The following is a 25577-nucleotide window of genomic DNA, read 5'->3' as shown; positions in this document are numbered from 1 at the left end:
GAGGCTCCCGTTATAAACAATGTGAGGATGTGAGGAGCCCCTCACCCTTGTGACGTCATCGTCTGCTACTTCCGGTACAGACAAGGCTTTTTTATTAGCGACCAAAAGTTGTGAACTTTATCGTGGATGTTCTCTACTAAATCCTTTCAGCAAAAATATGGCAATATCGCGTAATGATCAAGTATGACACATAGAATGGACCTGCTATTCTCCGTTTAAGTAAGAACATCTCATTTCAGTAGGCCTTTAAAGTACCCGTGATTGTTTCACACACACACTCGGTGTGGCAAAATTATTCTCTGCATTTGACCCATTACCCTTGATCGCCCCCGAGGAGGTGAGGGGAGGAGTGGGCAGCAGCGGTAGCCGCGCCCGGGAATAATTTTTGGTGATCCATCATCCATCATCTTCCGCTTATCCGAGGTCGGGTCGCGGGGGCAGCAGCCTAAGCAGGGAAGCCCAGACTTCCCTCTCCCCAGCCACTTCGTCTAGCTCTTCCCGGGGGATCCCGAGGCGTTCCCAGGCCAGCCGGGAGACATAGTCTTCCCAACGGGTCCTGGATCTTCCCCGTGGCCTCCTACCGGTTGGACGTGCCCTAAACACCTCCCTAGGGAGGCGTTCGGGTGGCATCCTGACCAGATGCCCGAACCACCTCATCTGGCTCCTCTCCATGTGAAGGAGCAGCGGCTTTACTTTGAGTTCCTCCCGGATGGCAGAACTTCTCACCCTATCTCTAAGAGAGAGACCCGCCACACGGCGGAGGAAACTCATTTCGGCCGCTTGTACCCGTGATCTTATCCTTTCGGTCATGACCCAAAGCTCATGACCATGAGCTTTGGGGATTTTACCCCCAATTTGGTGATTTTACCCCCAATTCCAACCCTTGATGCTGAGTGCCAACAAGCGGCAAAAATGAGTTTCCTCCGCAGGATGTCTGGGATCACCCTCAGTGATAGGGTGAGGAGCTCGGTCATCCGGTAGAGCAGGGGTCGGGAACCTTTTTGACTGAGAGAGCCAAGAAGCCAAATATTTTAAAATGTATTTCCCTAAGAGCCATGTAATTTTTTTTTTAACACTAAACACAACTAAACGCGTGCATTTTTAAGTAAGACCAACATTTGTAGAGTATAATATGTCTCTTATTCTTTTCAATCAATCAATCAATGTTTACTTATATAGCCCTAAATCACTAGTGTCTCAAAGGGCTGCACAAACCACTACGACATCCTCGGTAGGCCCACACAAGGGCAAGGAAAACTCACACCCAGTGGGACACCGGTGACGATAATGACCCAGTGGGACGTCGGTGACAATGATGACTATGAGAACATGATACTGTGATACTGATGACTATGAGAACATATGAGAACATGATACTGTGAAAGATCAATCCATAATGGATCCAACACAGTCGCGAGAGTCCAGTCCAAAGCGGATCCAACACAGCAGCGAGAGTCCCGTTCACAGCGGAGCCAGCAGGAAACCATCCCAAGCGGAGGCTGATCAGCAGCGCAGAGATGTCCCAAGCCGATACACAGGCGAGCAGTACATGGCCACCGGATCGGACCGGACTCCCTCCACAAAGGAGAGTGGGACATAGAAGAAAAAGAAAAGAAACGGCAGATCAACTGGTCTAAAAAGGGAGTCTATTTAAAGGCTAGAGTATACAAATGAGTTTTAAGGTGAGACTTAAATGCTTCTACTGAGGTGGCATCTCGAACTGTTACCGGGAGGGCATTCCAGAGTACTGGAGCCCGAACGGAAAACGCTCTATAGCCCGCAGACTTTTTTTGGGCTCTAGGAATCACTAATAAGCCAGAGTCCTTTGAACGCAGATTTCTTACCGGGACACATGGTACAATACAATCGGCAAGATAGGATGGAGCTAGACCGTGTAGTATTTTATACGTAAGTAGTAAAACCTTAAAGTCACATCTTAAGTGCACAGGAAGCCAGTGCAGGTGAGCCAGTACAGGTATATATGTATGTATATATGTATATAAAGGTATATACAGTACAGGCGTAATGTGATCAAACTTTCTTGTTCTTGTCAAAAGTCTAGCAGCCGCATTTTGTACCAACTGTAATCTTTTAATGCTAGACATGGGGAGACCCGAAAATAATACGTTACAGTAGTCGAGGCGAGACGTAACAAACGCATGGATAATGATCTCAGCGTCTTTAGTGGACAGAATGGAGCGAATTTTAGCGATATTACGGAGATGAAAGAAGGCCGTTTTAGTAACGCTTTTAATGTGTGCCTCAAAGGAGAGAGTTGGGTCGAAGATAATACCCAGATTCTTTACCGTGTCGCCTTGTTTAATTGTTTGGTTGTCAAATGTTAGAGTTGTATTATTAAATAGAGTTCGGTGTCTAGCAGGACCGATAATCAGCATTTCCGTTTTTTTGGCGTTGAGTTGCAAAATAACATTGTTATTCTGAAGCTAACTGTGGAGGGGGCGTGGCCTGTGGGCCTGCAGCGAAGCAGGGTGTTGCCAGGACCGGCCTCGAAATCAGCGACAGGTGCGTAGATGGCCCACCTGGGCCTTGTTTTCCAATCATCTGTCGCAATGTTATAAGCAGCAGCCAGGAGGAGAGACGAAGTTGGGGCCGGGGCTGGAGCCAGAGCGTCAGCGAGAACAAAAGAGGAAAAGACAATTGCTGGAAAGCAACTGAGAGACTTATTGAATAATAAAACAATATTGTAACCCTGAAACAGGCTCTCATTTGGTGCTTGGTGGTCTTAAGAACCCCCTGGAGGGCAAGACCCACACTAACTAATAATAAATAAATTACTTCTTACCATTAATGCAATTTCTTGAACATAAAAATGCATGCGAATGTTTTATATTTTGAATGTTATTTTTAACATTGTGAATACAAATGGAATTATTCAATTCTTATCGTGTTAAGCAATGTCTGCTCAGATGTATCCGAGAGCCAGATGCAGTCATCAAAAGAGCCACATCTGGCTCTAGAGCCATAGTTTCCCTACCCCTGCGGTAGAGACTCAGAGTAGATCCGCTGCTCCTTAACGTCGAGAGGAGCCAGCCGAGATGGCTCGGGCGTCTTCTACAGATGCCTCCTGGTGAGGTGTTTTGGGCATGTCCAGCCGGGAAGAGACCTTGGCGATGACTGAGGACAAGTTGGAGGGACTATGTCTCACAGCTGGCCTGGGAATGCCCCGGTATCCCCCCTATGAAACTACAGGAGGTGGCCGGGTACAGGGAAGTCTGCTTAGACTGCCTGCCCCTGCATGTCGGACTTGGATAAGCGACGGAAAAAGGATGGATGGGTTTTGTGTATGTCAACATTATTGTCTGCACTGGTTTACTGAGGTCTAAGGCAGGGGTAGGGAACCTATGGCTCTAGAGTCAGATACATTACACCTGTACTGGCTCACCTGCACTGGCTTCCTGTGCACTTAAGATGTGACTTTAAGGTTTTACTACTTACGTATAAAATACTACACGGTCTAGCTCCATCCTATCTTGCCGATTGTATTGTACCATATGTCCCGGCAAGAAATCTGCGTTCAAAGGACTCCGGCTTGTTAGTGATTCCCAAAGCCCAAAAAAAGTCTGCGGGCTATAGAGCGTTTTCCGTTCGGGCTCCAGTACTCTGGAATGCCCTCCCGGTAACAGTTCGAGATGCCACCTCAGTAGAAGCATTTAAGTCTCACCTTAAAACTCATTTGTATACTCTAGCCTTTAAATAGACTCCCTTTTTAGACCAGTTGATCTGCTGTTTCTTTTCTTTTTCTTCTATGTCCCACTCTCCCCTGTGGAGGGGGTCCGGTCCGATCCGGTGGCCATGTACTGCTTGCCTGTGTATCGGCTGGGGACATATCTGCGCTGCTGATCCGCCTCGACATCTCTGCGCTGCTGATCCGCCTCCGCTTTGGATGGTTTCCTGCTGGCTCCGCTGTGAATGGGACTCTCGCTGCTGAGTTGGACCCGCTTTGGACTGGACTCTCGCGACTGTGTTGGATCCATTGTGGATTGAACTTTCACAGTATCATGTTAGACCCGCTCGACATCCATTGCTTTCCTCCTCTCTAAGGTTCTCATAATCATTATTGTCACAGACGTCCCACTGGATCATTATTGTCACCGATGTCCCACTGGGTGTGAGTTTTCCTTGCCCTTATGTGGGCCTACCGAGGATGTCGTGGTGGTTTGTGCAGCCCTTTGAGACACTAGTGATTTAGGGCTATATAAGTAAACATTGATTGATTGATTGATTGATGTGGCTCTTTTGATGACTGCGTCTGGCACTCAGATACATCATAGCTGACATTGCTTAACACCAGACTTGGGCAAATTTGGCCCGGGGGCCACGTGCGTTATGCTTTTTAATCAGGCCCACCGGACATTCCCAAATATTTTTTTTTAGATCTTCAAGATGAAAATTGTAGCTGCCATCATGATGTGCAGTCATGTTTTCTAATGACCGTGAATCCTGAACTATATCAAGTAAATCAATGGTTGAAATCGGCTCTTTTGCATGATATACTAGTTACTATAGTAATATAATTAGTTACTATGCTAATCTAATTTGTTACTATGGTAATCTAAGTCACGGCAGCTCTGACGAGGCACCAGGCAGTGTGGGTGGTGAGCGTTTCCACAGAGTGTTTCCAGAGCAGTCAACCTGAAATGTGGGTGTCAGGTACAGATGCGGAAATAAATTTTTACAACAAAGTTCTAAAGCTTAGTGATATATATCAGATATATCAGATTGTAAGTGAGTTTTTTTTCCCCCTCACTTTCATATTTTGATGTTTCTGTTGCACTTTAGTTGCGTTTTGCTTGATTGCAAACATGTCGATCGAAAGGTGGTGTTGTTAATATTCAGTGTTTTATCGTTCATAGTTAATATTGTAAATCCCACGTTCTTTATTTTCATGTACATTCTGAGTGTCTCGTTCAGTGAAAAAAATGTAAAATTCCATTCTGTTTTTTAAGAGAGTCTCTCATAACTTTTTTAGCATTCAATCAGCGGCAGTCTCTACATGCTGCCGCTGGGTGACATCATACGCAAATACGGTGTTAGCTTTCACTGTTATGCTGATGACACCCAACTCTACATGCCCCTAAAGCTGACCAACACACCGGATTGTAGTCAGCTGGAGGCGTGTCTTAATGAAATTAAACAATGGATGTCCGCTAACTTTTTGCAACTCAACGCCAAAAAAAACGGAAATGCTGATTATCAGTCCTGCTAGACACCGACCTCTATTTAATAATACAACTTTAACATTTGACAACCAAACAATTAAAATAGGTGACACGGTAAAGAATCCGGGTATTATCTTTGACCCAACTCTCTCCTTTGAGTCACACATTAAAAGCATTACTAAAACGGCCTTCTTTAATCTCCGTAATAACGCTAAAATTTGCTCCATTCTGTCCACTAAAGACGCTGAGACCATTATCCATGCGTTTGTTACGTCTCGTCTCGACTACTGTAACGTATTATTTTCGGGTCTCCCCATGTCTAGCATTAAAAGATTACAGTTGGTACAAAATGCGGCTGCTAGACTTTTGACAAGAACAAGAAAGTTTGATCACATTACGCCTGTACTGTATATACCTTTATATACATATATACATACATATATACCTATACTGTATATACCTTTATATACATATATACATACATATATACCTGTACTGGCTCACCTGCACTGGCTTCCTGTGCACTTAAGATGTGACTTTAAGGTTTCACTACTTACGTATAAAATACTACACGGTCTAGCTCCATCCTATCTTGCCGATTGTATTGTACCATATGTCCCGGCAAGAAATCTGCATTCAAAGGACTCCGGCTTGTTCCCAAAGCCCAAAAAAAGTCTGCGGGCTATAGAGCGTTTTCATTTCGGGCTCCAGTACTCTGGAATGCCCTCCCGGTAACAGTTCGAGATGCTACCTCAGTTGAAGCATTTAAGTCTCACCTTAAAACTCATTTGTATACTGTAGCCTTTAAATAGACTCCCTTTTTAGACCAGTTGATCTGCCGTTTCTTTTCTTTTTCTCCTATGTCCCACTCTCCCTTGTGGAGGGGGTCCGGTCTGATCCGGTGGCCATGTACTACTCGCCTGTGTATCGGCTGGGGACATCTCTGCGCTGCTGATCTGCCTCCGCTTGGGATGGTTTCCTGCTGGCTCCGCTGTGAACGGGACTCTCCCTGCTGTGTTGGATCCGCTTTGGACTGGACTCTTGCGACTGTGTTGGATCCATTATGGATTGAACTTTCACAGTATCATGTTAGACCCGCTCGACATCCATTGCTTTCCTCCTCTCCAAGGTTCTCATAGTCATCATTGTCACCGACGTCCCACTGGGGGGAGTTTTCCTTGCCCTTATGTGGGCCTACCGAGGATGTCGTAGTGGTTTGTGCAGCCCTTTGAGACACTAGTGATTTAGGGCTATATAAGTAAACATTGATTGATGATTGATTGAATCAGACATTATTGTGAGTTTTTGTATTAGTGTTCCTAAAAATCAGATATACCGGCCCCCAGACACATTTTTTTTTCTCTAAATTTGGCCCCCGAGTTAAAATAATTGCCCAGGCCTGCCTGACACGATTAGTAATAAATAATTCCGCTGGTAATCAGTGTTAAAAATAACGTTAAACATATAAAACAGTCTCATGCATTTTAATCCATCCATCCGTTTCCTACCGCACCTGTTCAAGAAGTCGCATCAATAGTAAGAAGTATTTTATTTATTATTGGTTAGCTTCAGAATAAAAATGTTATAAAACAAAATCAGACTTATTATACTCTAAAAATGTTGGTCTTTCTTAAAAAATGCATGCATTTAGTTGTATTCAGTGTTGAAAGATATTATATGGCTCTCACGGTAATACACTTTAAAATATTTGGCTTTCATGGCTCTCTCAGCCAAAAAGGTTCCCGACCCCTGGTCTAAGGGGAGGGGTGTTGAGTCAAACAATCCAACAATGTTAGCATTTAGGGGGGAGCCCAGGAGCAACAACGAAAACTCATTAAGTGTGCAGGGAAGTTTATCTTCTTCTGCGAGTCGCACTAACACACGAAACAGGAAATGGCGTGCACACGCCGGCGTCTGTAAGCAGTTTTTGCCGCGTGACGACACGCAACCCAAAGCCGCGACTCACAATCATCACATTGCCGCAACACACTCATCCTCGCAGGAACACAACATTGCCCCCCCCCACCCCCTAAATGCAGGCAGATGAAAACGCATCAAACGGCGCCTCGGCGGGGAAAGGAAATAGAATAATTACTGAGCATCTGGTGGCGCTGTGGCCGTGACAGCTGCTGTTTGTCAAGAGCGCACACAACAAAATCATTTGCAAACGCCGTGGCGCGCAGATCAAGTTGTGCGAGGGGAGACATCGTCATCACCAGGTGGGTCATTGCCAGGACGCCAGGGACGCATTGGTGCGGTCACAGCTCACAGCAAATACGCCGTCACGTGTCGGCTGTGCGTCATAAAACTAAGAGTCCGATTACAGAGAACTTTTTATGTCACCTGTGGCGCTCACGCCGTGCAGTCGCATCAACAACACCCGCGTCCCGTAGGGAGGAGTTTGTATTGTGAGTTACAACCATAATCAGCTTTTATTGAAGGAAATATGGAGACATGACTGTGATATTACCTTATGTAGACATGACTGTAGTATCAACTTATGTATACATGACTGTAGTATCACCTTATGTATACATGACTGTAGTATCACCTTATGTATACATGACTGATATCACCTTATGTATACATGACTGTGATATCACCTTATGTATACATGACTGTAGTATCACCTTATGTAGACATGACTATAGTATCACCTTATGTATACATGACTGTGATATCACCTTATGTATACATGACTGATATCACCTTATGTATACATGACTGTGATATCACCTTATGTATACATGACTGTAGTATCACCTTATGTAGACATGACTGTAGTATCACCTTATGTAGACATGACTATAGTATCACCTTATGTATACATGACTGTGATATCACCTTATGTATACATGACTGTAGTATCACCTTATGTAGACATGACTGTAGTATCACCTTATGTATACATGACTGTAGTATCACCTTATGTAGACATGACTGTAGTATCACCTTATGTTTACATGACTATAGTATCACCTTATGGAGACATGACTGTAGTATCACCTTATAGAGACATGACTGTAGTATCACCTTATGTATACATGACTGTAGTATCACCTTATGTAGACATGACTGTAGTATCACCTTATGTATACATGACTGTAGTATCACCTTATGTAGACATGACTGTGATATCACCTTATGTTGACATGACTATAGTATCACCTTATGTAGACATGACTATAGTATCAACTTATGTATACATGACTGTGATATCACCTTATGTATACATGACTGTAGTATCACCTTATGTAGACATGACTGTGATATCACCTTATGTTGACATGACTATAGTATCACCTTATGTAGACATGACTATAGTATCAACTTATGTATACATGACTGTGATATCACCTTATGTATACATGACTGTAGTATCACCTTATGTAGACATGACTGTAGTATCACCTTATGTAGACATGACTGTAGTATCACCTTATGTAGACATGACTATAGTATCACCTTATGTATACATGACTGTGATATCACCTTATGTATACATGACTGTGATATCACCTTATGGAGACATGACTGTAGTATCACCTTATGTATACATGACTGTAGTATCACCTTATGTATACATGACTGTAGTATCACCTTATGGAGACATGACTGTAGTATCACCTTATGTAGACATGACTGTAGTATCACCTTATGTATACATGACTGTAGTATCACCTTATGTATACATGACTGTAGTATCACCTTATGTATACATGACTATAGTATCACCTTATGGAGACATGACTGTAGTATCACCTTATGGAGACATGACTGTAGTATCACCTTATGTAGACATGACTATAGTATCACCTTATGGAGACATGACTATAGTATCACCTTATGGAGACATGACTATAGTATCACCTTATGGAGACATGACTGTAGTATCACCTTATGTATACATGACTATAGTATCACCTTATGGAGACATGACTGTAGTATCACCTTATGTAGACATGACTGTAGTATCACCTTATGTATACATGACTATAGTATCACCTTATGGAGACATGACTGTAGTATCACCTTATGGAGACATGACTGTAGTATCACCTTATGGAGACATGACTGTAGTATCACCTTATAGAGACATGACTGTAGTATCACCTTATGTAGACATGACTATAGTATCACCTTATGGAGACATGACTGTAGTATCACCTTATGTAGACATGACTATAGTATCACCTTATGGAGACATGACTGTAGTATCACCTTATGTATACATGACTGTAGTATCACCTTATGGAGACATGACTGTAGTATCACCTTATGTATACATGACTGTAGTATCACCTTATGGAGACATGACTATAGTATCACCTTATGTATACATGACTGTGATATCACCTTATGTATACATGACTGTGATATCACCTTATGGAGACATGACTGTAGTATCACCTTATGTATACATGACTGTAGTATCACCTTATGGAGACATGACTGTAGTATCACCTTATGTATACATGACTGTGATATCACCTTATGTATACATGACTGTGATATCACCTTATGGAGACATGACTGTAGTATCACCTTATGTATACATGACTGTAGTATCACCTTATGTATACATGACTGTAGTATCACCTTATGGAGACATGACTGTAGTATCACCTTATGTAGACATGACTGTAGTATCACCTTATGTTGACATGACTATAGTATCAAGTTATGTATACATGACTGTGATATCACCTTATGTATACATGACTGTAGTATCACCTTATGTAGACATGACTGTAGTATCACCTTATGTATACATGACTGTGATATCACCTTATGTATACATGACTGTGATATCACCTTATGGAGACATGACTGTAGTATCACCTTATGTATACATGACTGTAGTATCACCTTATGTATACATGACTGTAGTATCACCTAATGTATACATGACTGTAGTATCACCTTATGTATACATGACTGTAGTATCACCTTATGTAGACATGACTGTAGTATCACCTTATGTAGACATGACTGTAGTATCACCTTATGTTTACATGACTATAGTATCACCTTATGGAGACATGACTGTAGTATCACCTTATAGAGACATGACTGTAGTATCACCTTATGTATACATGACTGTAGTATCACCTTATGGAGACATGACTGTAGTATCACCTTATGGAGACATGACTGTAGTATCACCTTATGTAGACATGACTGTAGTATCACCTTATGTAGACATGACTGTAGTATCACCTTATGTAGACATGACTGTAGTATCACCTTATGTAGACATGACTGTAGTATCACCTTATGTTTACATGACTATAGTATCACCTTATGGAGACATGACTGTAGTATCACCTTATAGAGACATGACTGTAGTATCACCTTATGAATACATGACTGTAGTATCACCTTATGGAGACATGACTGTAGTATCACCTTATGTAGACATGACTGTAGTATCACCTTATGGAGACATGACTGTGATATTACCTTATGTTGACATGACTATAGTATCAAGTTATGTATACATGACTGTGATATCACCTTATGTATACATGACTGTAGTATCACCTTATGTAGACATGACTGTAGTATCACCTTATGTAGACATGACTATAGTATCACCTTATGTATACATGACTGTGATATCACCTTATGTATACATGACTGTGATATCACCTTATGGAGACATGACTGTAGTATCACCTTATGTATACATGACTGTAGTATCACCTTATGGAGACATGACTGTAGTATCACCTTATGTAGACATGACTGTAGTATCACCTTATGTATACATGACTGTAGTATCACCTTATGTATACATGACTGTAGTATCACCTTATGTATACATGACTGTAGTATCACCTTATGTAGACATGACTGTAGTATCACCTTATGTAGACATGACTGTAGTATCACCTTATGTTGACATGACTATAGTATCAAGTTATGTATACATGACTGTGATATCACCTTATGTATACATGACTGTAGTATCACCTTATGTAGACATGACTGTAGTATCACCTTATGTAGACATGACTATAGTATCACCTTATGTATACATGACTGTGATATCACCTTATGTATACATGACTGTGATATCACCTTATGGAGACATGACTGTAGTATCACCTTATGTATACATGACTGTAGTATCACCTTATGTATACATGACTGTAGTATCACCTTATGGAGACATGACTGTAGTATCACCTTATGGAGACATGACTATAGTATCACCTTATGTATACATGACTGTAGTATCACCTTATGTATACATGACTGTAGTATCACCTTATGTATACATGACTGTAGTATCACCTTATGTATACATGACTGTAGTATCACCTTATGTAGACATGACTGTAGTATCACCTTATGTTTACATGACTATAGTATCACCTTATGGAGACATGACTGTAGTATCACCTTATAGAGACATGACTGTAGTATCACCTTATGTATACATGACTGTAGTATCACCTTATGGAGACATGACTGTAGTATCACCTTATGGAGACATGACTGTAGTATCACCTTATGGAGACATGACTATAGTATCACCTTATGGAGACATGACTATAGTATCACCTTATGGAGACATGACTATAGTATCACCTTATGGAGACATGACTGTAGTATCACCTTATGTATACATGACTGTAGTATCACCTTATGGAGACATGACTGTAGTATCACCTTATGTATACATGACTGTAGTATCACCTTATGGAGACATGACTGTAGTATCACCTTATGGAGACATGACTGTGATATCACCTTATGTATACATGACTGTAGTATCCCCTTATGTATACATGACTGTGATATCACCTTATGTATACATGACTGTAGTATCACCTTATGTAGACATGACTGTAGTATCACCTTATGGAGACATGATTGTAGTATCACCTTATGTATACATGACTGTAGTATCACCTTATGTAGACATGACTATAGTATCACCTTATGGAGACATGACTGTAGTATCACCTTATGGAGACATGACTGTAGTATCACCTTATGTTTACATGACTATAGTATCACCTTATGGAGACATGACTGTAGTATCACCTTATGTAGACATGACTATAATATCACCTTATGGAGACATGACTGTAGTATCACCTTATGTTTACATGACTATAGTATCACCTTATGGAGACATGACTGTAGTATCACCTTATGGAGACATGACTGTAGTATCACCTTATGTAGACATGACTGTAGTATCACCTTATGTAGACATGACTGTAGAATCACCTTATGGAGACATGACTATAATATCACCTTACGGAGACATGACTGTAGTATCACCTTATGGAGACATGACTGTAGTATCACCTTATGTAGACATGACTATAATATCACCTTATGGAGACATGACTGTAGTATCACCTTATGGAGACATGACTGTAGTATCACCTTATGGAGACATGACTGTAGTATCACCTTATGTTTACATGACTATAGTATCACCTTATGGAGACATGACTGTAGTATCACCTTATGTAGACATGACTGTAGAATCACCTTATGGAGACATGACTATAATATCACCTTACGGAGACATGACTGTAGTATCACCTTATGTAGACATGACTGTAGTATCACCTTATGTTTACATGACTATAGTATCACCTTATGGAGACATGACTGTAGTATCACCTTATGTAGACATGACTATAATATCACCTTATGGAGACATGACTGTAGTATCACCTTATGGAGACATGACTGTAGTATCACCTTATGTTTACATGACTATAGTATCACCTTATGGAGACATGACTGTAGTATCACCTTATGGAGACATGACTATAGTATCACCTTATGGAGACATGACTGTAATAATAATAATGGATTATATTTATATCGCGCTTTTCTATTGTTATATACTCAAAGCGCTCACAGAGAAGTGGGAACCCATCATTCATTCACACCTGGTGGTGGTAAGCTACATCAGTAGCCACAGCTGCCCTGGGGTAGACTGACGGAAGCGTGGCTGCCAGTTTGCGCCTACGGCCCCTCCGACCACCACCAATCATTCATTCACCGGTGTGAGCGGCACCGGGGGCAAAGGGTGAAGTGTCATGCCCAAGGACACAACGGCAGCGACTTTGATGTCCATAGGTGGGAAGCGAACCTGCAACCCTCAGGTTTCTGGCACAGCCGCTCTACCCACTACGCCATGCCGCCCCCACCTGTAGTATCACCTTATGGAGACATGACTGTGATATCACCTTATGTTGACATGACTGTGATATCACCTTATGTTGACATGACTCTGATATCACCTTATGGAGACATGACTGTAGTATCACCTTATGTATACATGACTGTGATATCACCTTATGGAGACATGACTGTGATATCACCTTATGTATACAAGACTGTGATATCACCTTATGGAGACATGACTCTGATATCACCTTATGAAGACATGACTCTATCACCTTATGGAGGCATGACTCTGATATCACCTTATGGAGGCATGACTCTATCACCTTATGGAGACATGACTGTAGTATCACCTTATGGAGACATGACTGTGATATCACCTTATGTTGACATGACTGTGATATCACCTTATGGAGACATGACTGTAGTATCACCTTATGTAGACATGACTATAGTATCACCTTATGGAGACATGACTATAGTATCACCTTATGGAGACATGACTGTAGTATCACCTTATGTATACATGACTGTAGTATCACCTTATGGAGACATGACTGTAGTATCACCTTATGTAGACATGACTATAGTATCACCTTATGTAGACATGACTATAGTATCACCTTATGGAGACATGACTGTAGTATCACCTTATGGAGACATGACTGTAGTATCACCTTATGGAGACATGACTGTAGTATCACCTTATGGAGACATGACTATAGTATCACCTTATGGAGACATGACTATAGTATCACCTTATGGAGACATGACTGTAGTATCACCTTATGGAGACATGACTGTAGTATCACCTTATGTATACATGACTGTAGTATCACCTTATGTAGACATGACTATAGTATCACCTTATGGAGACATGACTGTAGTATCACCTTATGTAGACATGACTATAGTATCACCTTATGGAGACATGACTGTAGTATCACCTTATGGAGACATGACTGTAGTATCACCTTATGGAGACATGACTGTAGTATCACCTTATGGAGACATGACTATAGTATCACCTTATGGAGACATGACTATAGTATCACCTTATGGAGACATGACTGTAGTATCACCTTATGGAGACATGACTGTAGTATCACCTTATGGAGACATGACTCTGATATCACCTTATGGAGACATGACTCTGATATCACCTTATGGAGACATGACTGTGATATCACCTGATGGAGGCATGACTGATATCACCTTATGCAGGCATGACTGATATCACCTTATGGAGGCATGACTGATATCACCTTATGGACACATAACTCTGATATCACCTTATGGAGACATGACTCTGATATCACCTTATGGAGACATGACTGTGATATCACCTGATGGAGGCATGACTGATATCACCTTATGGAGGCATGACTGATATCACCTTATGGAGGCATGACTCTGATATCACCTTATGGAGACATGACTCTGTCACCTTATGTAAACATGACTCTGATATCACCTTATGGAGATATGACTGTAGTATCACCTTATGGAGACATGACTAACACCTTATGGAGACATGACTCTATCACCTTATGTAAACATGACTCTGATATCACCTTATGGAGATATGACTGTAGTATCACCTTATGGAGACATGACTATAGTATCACCTTATGGAGACATGACTGTGATATCACCTTATGGAGACATGACTGTGATATCACCTTATGGAGACATGGCTCTGATATCACCTTATGGAGACATGACTGTAGTATCACCTTATGGAGACGTGACTCTGATATCACCTTATGAAGACATGACTCTATCACCTTATGGAGGCATTACTCTGATATCACCTTATGGAGACATGACTGTGATATCACCTTATGGAGACATGACTGTAGTATCACCTTATGGAGACATGACTCTGATATCACCTTATGGAGATATGACTATAGTATCACCTTATGGAGACATGACTCTGATATCGCCTTACGGAGACATGACTGTGATATCACCTTATGGAGACATGACTGTGATATCACCTGATGGAGGCATGACTGATATCACCTTATGGAGGCATGACTGATATCACCTTATGGAGGCATGACTCTGATATCACCTTATGGAGACATGACTCTGTCACCTTATGTAAACATGACTCTGATATCACCTTATGGAGATATGACTGTAGTATCACCTTATGGAGACATGACTAACACCTTATGGAGACATGACTCTATCACCTTATGTAAACATGACTCTGATATCACCTTATGGAGATATGACTGTAGTATCACCTTATGGAGACATGACTATAGTATCACCTTATGGAGACATGACTGTGATATCACCTTATGGAGACATGACTGTGATATCACCTTATGGAGACATGGCTCTGATATCACCTTATGGAGACATGACTGTAGTATCACCTTATGGAGACGTGACTCTGATATCACCTTATGAAGACATGACTCTATCACCTTATGGAGGCATTACTCTGATATCACCTTATGGAGACATGACTGTGATATCACCTTATGGAGACATGACTGTAGTATCACCTTATGGAGACATGACTCTGATATCACCTTATGGAGATATGACTATAGTATCACCTTATGGAGACATGACTCTGATATCGCCTTACGGAGACATGACTGTGATATCACCTTATGGAGACATGACTGTGATATCACCTTATGGAGACATGACTGTGATATCACCTTATGGAGACATGACTGTGATATCACCTTATGGAGACATGACTGTGATATCACCTTATGGAGACATGACTGTAGTATCACCTTATGGAGACATGACTCTGATATCACCTTATGGAGATATGACTATAGTATCACCTTATGGAGACATGACTGTGATATCATCATATGGAGACATGACTGTGATATCACCTTATGGAGACATGACTGTGATATCACCTTATGGAGACATGACTGTGATATCACCTTATGGAGACATGACTCTGATATCGCCTTACGGAGACATGACTGTGATATCACCTTATGGAGACATGACTGTGATATCACCTTATGGAGACATGACTGTGATATCACCTTATGGAGACATGACTGTGATATCACCTTATGGAGACATGACTGTGATATCACCTTATGGAGACATGACTGTAGTATCACCTTATGGAGACATGACTCTGATATCACCTTATGGAGATATGACTATAGTATCACCTTATGGAGACATGACTGTGATATCATCATATGGAGACATGACTGTGATATCACCTTATGGAGACATGACTGTAGTATCACCTTATGGAGACATGACTAACACCTTATGGAGACATGACTCTATCACCTTATGTAAACATGACTCTGATATCACCTTATGGAGATATGACTGTAGTATCACCTTATGGAGACATGACTATAGTATCACCTTATGGAGACATGACTGTGATATCACCTTATGGAGACATGACTGTGATATCACCTTATGGAGACATGGCTCTGATATCACCTTATGGAGACATGACTGTAGTATCACCTTATGGAGACGTGACTCTGATATCACCTTATGAAGACATGACTCTATCACCTTATGGAGGCATTACTCTGATATCACCTTATGGAGACATGACTGTGATATCACCTTATGGAGACATGACTGTAGTATCACCTTATGGAGACATGACTCTGATATCACCTTATGGAGATATGACTATAGTATCACCTTATGGAGACATGACTCTGATATCGCCTTACGGAGACATGACTGTGATATCACCTTATGGAGACATGACTGTGATATCACCTTATGGAGACATGACTGTGATATCACCTTATGGAGACATGACTGTGATATCACCTTATGGAGACATGACTGTGATATCACCTTATGGAGACATGACTGTAGTATCACCTTATGGAGACATGACTCTGATATCACCTTATGGAGATATGACTATAGTATCACCTTATGGAGACATGACTGTGATATCATCATATGGAGACATGACTGTGATATCACCTTATGGAGACATGACTGTGATATCACCTTATGGAGACATGACTGTGATATCACCTTATGGAGACATGACTGTGATATCACCTTATGGAGACATGACTGTGATATCACCTTATGGAGACATGACTGTGATATCACCTTACGGAGACATGACTGTGATATCACCTTATGGAGACATGACTCTGATATCACCTTATGGAGATACGACTATAGTATCACCTTATGGAGACATGACTGTAGTACCACCTTATGGAGACATGACTGTGATATCATCATATGGCGACATGACTGTGATATCACCTTATGGAGACATGACTGTGATATCACCTTACGGAGACATGACTGTGATATCACCTTATGGAGACATGACTGTGATATCATCATATGGAGACATGACTGTGATATCATCATATGGAGACATGACTGTGATATCACCTTATGGAGACATGGCTCTGATATCACCTTATGGAGACATGACTGTAGTATCACCTTATGGAGACGTGACTCTGATATCACCTTATGAAGACATGACTCTATCACCTTATGGAGGCATTACTCTGATATCACCTTATGGAGACATGACTGTGATATCACCTTATGGAGACATGACTCTGATATCACCTTATGGAGATATGACTATAGTATCACCTTATGGAGACATGACTGTAGTACCACCTTATGGAGACATGACTGTGATATCATCATATGGAGACATGACTGATATCACCTTATGGAGACATGACTGTGATATCACCTTACGGAGACATGACTGTGATATCACCTTATGGAGACATGACTGTGATATCATCATATGGAGACATGACTGTGATATCATCATATGGAGACATGACTGTGATATCACCTTACGGAGACATGACTGTGATATCACCTTATGGAGACATGACTGTGATATCATCATATGGAGACATGACTGTGATATCATCATATGGAGACATGACTGTGATATCATCATATGGAGACATGACTGTGATATCATCATATGTAGACATGACTGTGATATCACCTTATGGAGACATGACTGTGATATCATCATATGGAGACATGACTGTGATATCATCATATGGAGACATGACTGTGATATCATCATATGGAGACATGACTGTGATATCATCATATGGAGACATGACTGTGATATCATCATATGGAGACATGACTGTGATATCACCTTATGGAGACATCACTGTGATATCACCTTCATAATGAGCCAGGGTGCACACAAGAGGGATGCAGAAACAACATCAACTATCCAGCGGGTTTGCTATTAGCTGATTAGTTAATTAGTTGGGGTGCACAAAACATCGATTCACATCGCAATCTAATTGAAAACATTTGTATACACGTAAAACATTTACAACCTTTAGCATGTCAGTATGTGGAATTAAATGCTGGAATGGACTAAGCAAAGAAATCAAACCAAAGCAGCAAAATGATCCACTTTAAGGGACTGTTCAAACTACAAGTGTTCATAAAGCCCTAAGAACAATTATCATAAAAATCTTGAACCTTTAAAAAAAGAGAGATAATGATAATTCATGTATTCATAACTCCTTCATTCCGCACTCCATCCAGCAATAGATGATATCCGTCTATTATCAATCAATCAAAGTTTACTTTAATAGCCCTAAATCACTTGTGTCTCAAAGGGCTGCACAAGCCACAACGACTTCCTCAGATCCCACATCAGGGCAAGGAAAAACTCAATCCAATGGGATGACAATGGGGAAACCTTGAAGGGCACCACAGATGTGGGAACTTTGGAATCGTTACTGATACTCAACGGAACTTTTATGTTGATTGATCAATTCTAAAAAAAAAATTAAAAAAAAAGACTTTATCATTAATCATTTAACAGTCTTGCTTTCTTACACTTCTGAGTCATATTTGCAAGTATTGTACATTAGACTCTCCGTGTAGTTGCAACTCCAAGACGTTAGGTGGCAGTAGTGGAACATGATGACATTGTTTATTCATCAAATGTTTACATGGTCTGGTCCCTTCCTCTCATTGAGGTCTGTCCGCTGCTCCAGACTCAGCACAGGGACCTTTGGCCCCCAAACTATGGAACAATCTGCCCTTGCACAAACACTAAAGCATTTTACAACCTGGCTAAAAACGCATCTATTTTCACAAGCATTCTACAAATAGCACTGTGGTTTTATCCTGTTTTACCTCAACAATTTGAATTGGAAATGTGCTGTTATTTTTACTGTTTGACTCTCTCTTGTATTGCCTTATGTGCCCTGTGCAGAACAACTTAGGTCGTTTTAATGTGCTATAAAGTCTGACTTGACTTGAGTACTGTATGGACTGTGATGTGTTGACGTAGCCAGGAAGTAGTCCTTGCCATGAAGCTGAATGTGCCTTTTTCTTTTGAGTCCTTGTTAGAATAATTATGTGTAAGTTATCACACTACTCTTATGCTTAAAGGCCGTTGCTATAGTTATTATCAATTGTGCTGAAGTTGTACTTTTCTATCTGTGCTAAGACACAAAAGGGATAGTCGTCCTGTATCAGTGTTTGTATCCAGACCCGGCCTGCTGACTGCCAAGGGCGAACATCGATTACCGTGACGCAGACAAAGCAGTGACAGGGCGATATCACGAGTGTCAGCACATTTGCATTTTTGAATAATCATATATTGCGTCTAACTGGGGCTGCGGAAATTACCCTCCTTCCTTCAGAAGCAGCCTCACTGATGTAATCAGGGATTTACCAAATAAATAGAGGAGCACGTGGGACTGTACCTTAGAGCGTAGGTTGGAACTGTAACTAAGTGTGCAGCCCAATACATCTGTCCTCATTGATAAAAATGTAACTCTGTCTCTGCACGATTCCTTGCTTCTTGTCTGTTTAATAGATGTCATCAGTGTTTGAACCTGTGATGCTGTAAGCATTGTACTTATGACACGCCAGCTGTTTGAGCCTAGTGTGCATCTTACACAGCTGTAGTTTTCATTAGCACATTTGGAGGCGTTGGACTCGCCATGTAAAATCGCTAATGCTAACTGATGTTTTTGAAAATAACTTATGTACAGGGCAATCACTTACTGGAATCAACTTCCACAATATCTGCTATCAATCACCAGCATAGTGGGTTTTAAAAAATAAAAAACAGACTAAGAGGAGAAGTATTCCTGAAAGAGATTATTCTAGATCAGGGGTCACCAAGGCGGTGCCCGCGGGCACCAGGTAGCCCGTAAGGACCAGATGAGTCGCCGGCTGGCCTGTTCTAAAAATAGCTCAAATAGCAGCACTTACCAGTGAGCTGCCTCTATTTTTAAATTGTATTTATTTTAGGGCTGGGCAAGGATTAAAAATTTTAATCGAAGTTAATCGCACTATTTCTCTGATTAATTGCGATTAACTGCATTGTATACGCAAAGCCCAATAATGAATTCAAAAGTAGTGTGTAGTGCACCTTTATTGGAATATTCTCCCACATGAACAAAAGCACCAAAACATTTGTTGTGCAAACACAATTTAAATCAGTCCTTGTTAAACAGTAGCAGTTAAATAGCATATTTTATGAAAATCAACTCAAAAAATGTAAATACAAACATTTAAGCTTATTGCCACTGCCAGGGTATTTAAGTTATCCTGTTTGTTATGGAAAATAAATATAATCTACATACAAATCTCTGAGCCACAATCATAACATCTGAACAGGCAATTTCTGAGGTAACAGCAGGAACATTTTTTTTTTATCAGGGATCTTATGTTTAAAAAAACTATATTATAGGTAGTTGGCTGTTTTAGGGAAGTTTTGATCAAATTATCCGTAGTAGCAATATTAATAATGTTGTGTTTATTCTGCGTAGTGCACTTAAAATAATTATGACCATATCTAGGAATTGATACGATTGGAATTTTCCGATTGTTTGCTTGGTGCTTTGATAAACTGAACGCATCATATACATGGTACTATATTGTGATGTTATGAGCCAGGGAATAAAAGAACTACCCTACCCAGCATGCAACAGGAGTGACGAGCATGCGCGGTAGCCCGGTATAGGTTGTGTGTCGCCATGACGGCATCTTGTATGTTGTGATATGCACGCTCTGAAAGCAAACGTTAAGAAGTCAGCCAACACTCCTCGTCTGCATTATTCATAAATAGACAGACAACACATATACTCCGCTGCTTCACAGGCCGCTGGATGTAGCCGGCAAAGTATTCCCATGCTAGCTAGCCGGTCTAGCAAGCACGCGTCATTCAGTCCAAAACGGCCCGATCTATCCACATCCAGAATTGTCTGGCGGTCGTAAGTGATCCCGGAGTGACCACGCTGTAAGCCAGCCATGAAATTTGCAGAATTGTCCAGTATTTTTGCCAAATGTTCCATCTTTACCAAGAGCCCCTCAACGCCGGGCGACGCCATCTTGTTAAGAAAAGGCGTTAACAAAAAAAAGCATGTAAACAACATACGCAAATGTGCGATAAAATAATTGTCGGCGTTAATAGATTGATGAGTTAACTCATAATTAACGCACTAATTTGCCCACCCCTAATATATTTACTAGCAAGCTGGTCTCGCTTTGCTCGACATTTTTCATTCTAAGAGAGACAAAACTCATAGAATTTGAAAAGCCAAGAAAATATTTCAAAGTCTTGGTCTTCACTTGTTCAAATAAATTCATTTATTTTTTTACTTTGCTTCTTATAACTTTCAGAAAGACAATTTGAGAAAAAATACAACCTTAAAAATGATTTTAGGATTTTTAAACACATATACCTTTTTACCTTTTAAGTTCCTTCCTCTTCTTTCCTGACAATTTAAATCAATGTTCAAGTATTTTTTTTTTATTTTATTGTAAAGAATAATAAATACATTTTAATTAAATTCTTCATTTTAGCTTCTGTTTTTTCGACAAAGAATATTTGTGAAATATTTCTTCAAACTTATTATGATTAAAATTCAAAAATTATTCTGGCAAATCTAGAAAATCTGTAGAATCAAATTTAAATCTTATTTCAAAGTATTTTGGATTTCTTTTAAATTTTTGGTTTTGGAAAATCTAGAAGAAATAATGATTTGTCTTTGTTAGAAATATAGGTTGGTCCAATTTGTTATATATTCTAACAAAGTGCAGATTGGATTTTAACCAGGAAAAAATACTAATGATGTTCCATAAAAAAAGCCTCGAATTAGTTAGTTTTTCCCTCTTAATTTTTTTGGTTTGAATTTTGAATTTTAAAGAGTCGAAATTGAAGATAAACTATGTTTCAAAATTTTATTTTCATTTTTTTCCTGTTTTGTCCTCTTTTAAACCGTTCAATTAAGTGTTTTTTTTCATCATTTATTCTCTACAAAAAAACCTTCCGTAAAAAGGAAAAAAAAAATGTACGATGGAATGACTATTTTATTGATTATGGGACAAGCAGTAGAAAATGGATGGATAGTACTTTTTCGTCACGTGTTCGAAATAAACAACTCAACTCAACTTATTGTTTTTCTTTGGTACGCTAATTTGTATATTTTAGGCCATTGGTTCTTTGTTTTATTTTTGCAATTAAATAAATTATATATATATTAGAGATGCGCGAATAGGCAATTATATCATCTGCATTATCAAAGTCGTCATCCACCCGCCGTACACCCGAACCAACATTTTATCAGGACCGTACCCGCCCGCTGAAATACATCAGAGGTTGTCCGCCTTTACCACTCACAGAGCTATTTAAACCTGTTTCACAGAGTAATGAAGACAATTGGAGCCGGTAACGTTCCCGCAACTATCCAATAGCGTTCATCCTGGAACATGGGTGTGCTGTGAAGCCATTGCCTTAGACACCTTCAACAACATGTATGAACCGATTGTTGGTCCATCAACATGTTGTGTGCAGCTTCCGCAATTACATGTTCAGGATTGAAAGGCATACTGGGTGACACAGAGTACACTGATGGTTGTGATATAAACAACTTTAACACTTACTAATATGCGCCACGCTGTGAAGCCACACCCAACAAGATTGACAAACACATTTCAGGAGAACATCCTCACAGTAACACAACATAGACGCAACACAACAAATACCCATAATCCTTTGTATCCGTATGATTCCTGAATATATTTCACACCCCCGTGCCCCCAACCCCGCCCACCTTACCGACGCACCGGGGGGGAGGCGGCGGGGTTTGCTGCTAGCGGGGTGTATAAAATAGTCAGGTAGTGTCATGAATACAAAGGATTCTGGGTATTTGTTGTGTTGCGTTCATGTTGTGTTACTGTGAGGATGTTCTCCCGAAATGTGTTTGTCGTTCTTAATTGGTGTGGCTTCAGAGTGTGGCACATATTACTAAGAGTGTTAAAATTGTTTATATCACAACCACTAGTGTACTCTGTGTCACCCAGTATGCCTTGCAGTCGTGTGCGTGTCGCCGCAGAAGCCACACACAACATGATGCTGGACTGACAAGCAGATCGTACATGTTGTGGTAGGCGACAAAGCCAATGACTTCAAAACACGCCCTAATACTTATTTTCTGGATGACTGCTGTCAGTCATTCAAGAGAATAACAGCGTCTCCTATTGTCTTCTTCGCTTCATGACACGGGTCTTAAATGGCTCTTTGAATGGCAAAGGATACCGATCCCAGAACCATGTATATCAAATATTTCCGGATGGTTCAACCGCCACCCGCCCGAATCTAATTAAAATCTATTTTTTCGTCATGTTAACTGCCCGACCCGCGGTTTATCCGCGGACTCCGCGGATGAGACCGCAAACCGCGCATCTCTAATATATATATATATATATATATATATATATATATATATATATATATATATATATATATATATATATATTGTTTTTGTTTTTTGGGATATTGCTCTTTTTATCTTTGGTATGAACATTATTATGTTAAATCTGTTAGGGCTGGGCGAAAATAAGGACAATTGAAATCAGACTTTAATTAAATTTCTATGCTATCTCTAGAACAGAGTGATCAAAACAAAGTGGCTACAAAATCTATCTGAGATATATTTGAGGAACAAAGGAAAGTAGCAAAGGGCAGAAGGCCAAAAACAGAAAAATCACTCCATAAGGAGGAAAAAGGCAAATAGCAAAATTTCTATAAGAATCCAATAGCGAAAACCAACAACGTACAATAATCTACAAAAGGAAAATCAATCATGCGAAGGAGTCGAGAAGGCAGTAAACTAAAGACGCTCCAAAAGGAGGGAAAAGGAAAACAAGGCACTATGAACTAGATACAAATTACTAGCATGAAAAACTTTAGCAACAGAAAATCCCTCTCTCAGAGGAAACAAAGAAATCAATAAATAAAGTGAGACAATACTTAACAAACTTGGTACAAGGCTGGAGGCACGTAGCGAGACGATATACTCTGGCACAAGACAAGAGGCGGAAGAGACATTTATACACGTGAGGGAGGGTGACACAGGTGGGCACAATCAGGCAATCAGGAGAGAGACCAGTGACACGGGAGGAAGGGCAAGTGACCCGAAACGAGAGGGAGAGTTAACCTTTCAAAATAAAACAGGAAATGACAAGACATGAAACCAGACAAGACTTCACCCAGGTGTGACAAAATCGAAGTTATTGGTTGTGTTTTTTTTGTTGTTGCTATTTTTGCATTACAACAATTTTATTATTTGATCATGTTGTACTGCATTGTAATCTTTTGTTTTGTGATTGTGATATTTTTTTCTGCCTGGACCCCAGGAAGAATAGTCTCCACTGCGGTGTAGACTAGCGGGGATCCCTAATAAACTAAACTAAACTAAACTAATCTTCCTCCTGTCTATGGCGTATCCAATGTAAATTAGCATTGAGCCAACACGTTTTGAAAAGTGGAGCTTTCCTGTACTTTGAGCACTTTATATCAAGCACCGAATTCGGTACACATCTCTATATTTTTCCTGGCACCTATATTTTTTGGGGGTTGTTCTGGAGGCATTTTCATCTTGCTTTTGATCCTGCAGTTTGTTGACGGGAACGCAACTTTTTTCATGTGCAGTATTTGTGGAATAGAAAGAAAGCCACGAAACACCGAGTTTCCGACACTTTGGGAGGTCTGTGCTAAATGGGCGTGAGCGGTGTTGTTGCCTGCATGTGGCGGGAAGAACACGTGAACGCAGCTGGGAATTGTGAAGGCTCTTTGCAGGCCTTGGGAGGCCTTTCACGCACGCGGCCTCGCCATCAAGTGGCGGCGTCCGTTTTCATGTCGGTAAAGAGGCGAGCAGAAAGTAGACAAAGAACGTGTGTGTGTGGGTGTGT

General features: G+C 40.5%; 1 protein-coding gene across 1 annotated transcript in view; it reads right to left on the bottom strand.

The window, feature by feature from the left end:
* Positions 1-759: 759 nt before the first annotated feature.
* Positions 760-25577, bottom strand: part of LOC133539140 (uncharacterized) — a 377041-nt gene continuing 352223 nt past the window's right edge. The window contains exon 3 of the mRNA XM_061881241.1: positions 760-833. Coding sequence (XP_061737225.1) covers positions 807-833 — 27 coding nt within the window. The 3' untranslated portion in view covers positions 760-806. The remainder of the gene's footprint in view (positions 834-25577) is intronic.

This window comes from Nerophis ophidion, linkage group LG20 (genome assembly GCF_033978795.1).
Source record: "Nerophis ophidion isolate RoL-2023_Sa linkage group LG20, RoL_Noph_v1.0, whole genome shotgun sequence".
Classification (NCBI taxonomy): domain Eukaryota; kingdom Metazoa; phylum Chordata; class Actinopteri; order Syngnathiformes; family Syngnathidae; genus Nerophis; species Nerophis ophidion.
Note: the sequence above shows the minus strand (reverse complement) of the source record. Positions and strands in the feature narration are given on the sequence as shown.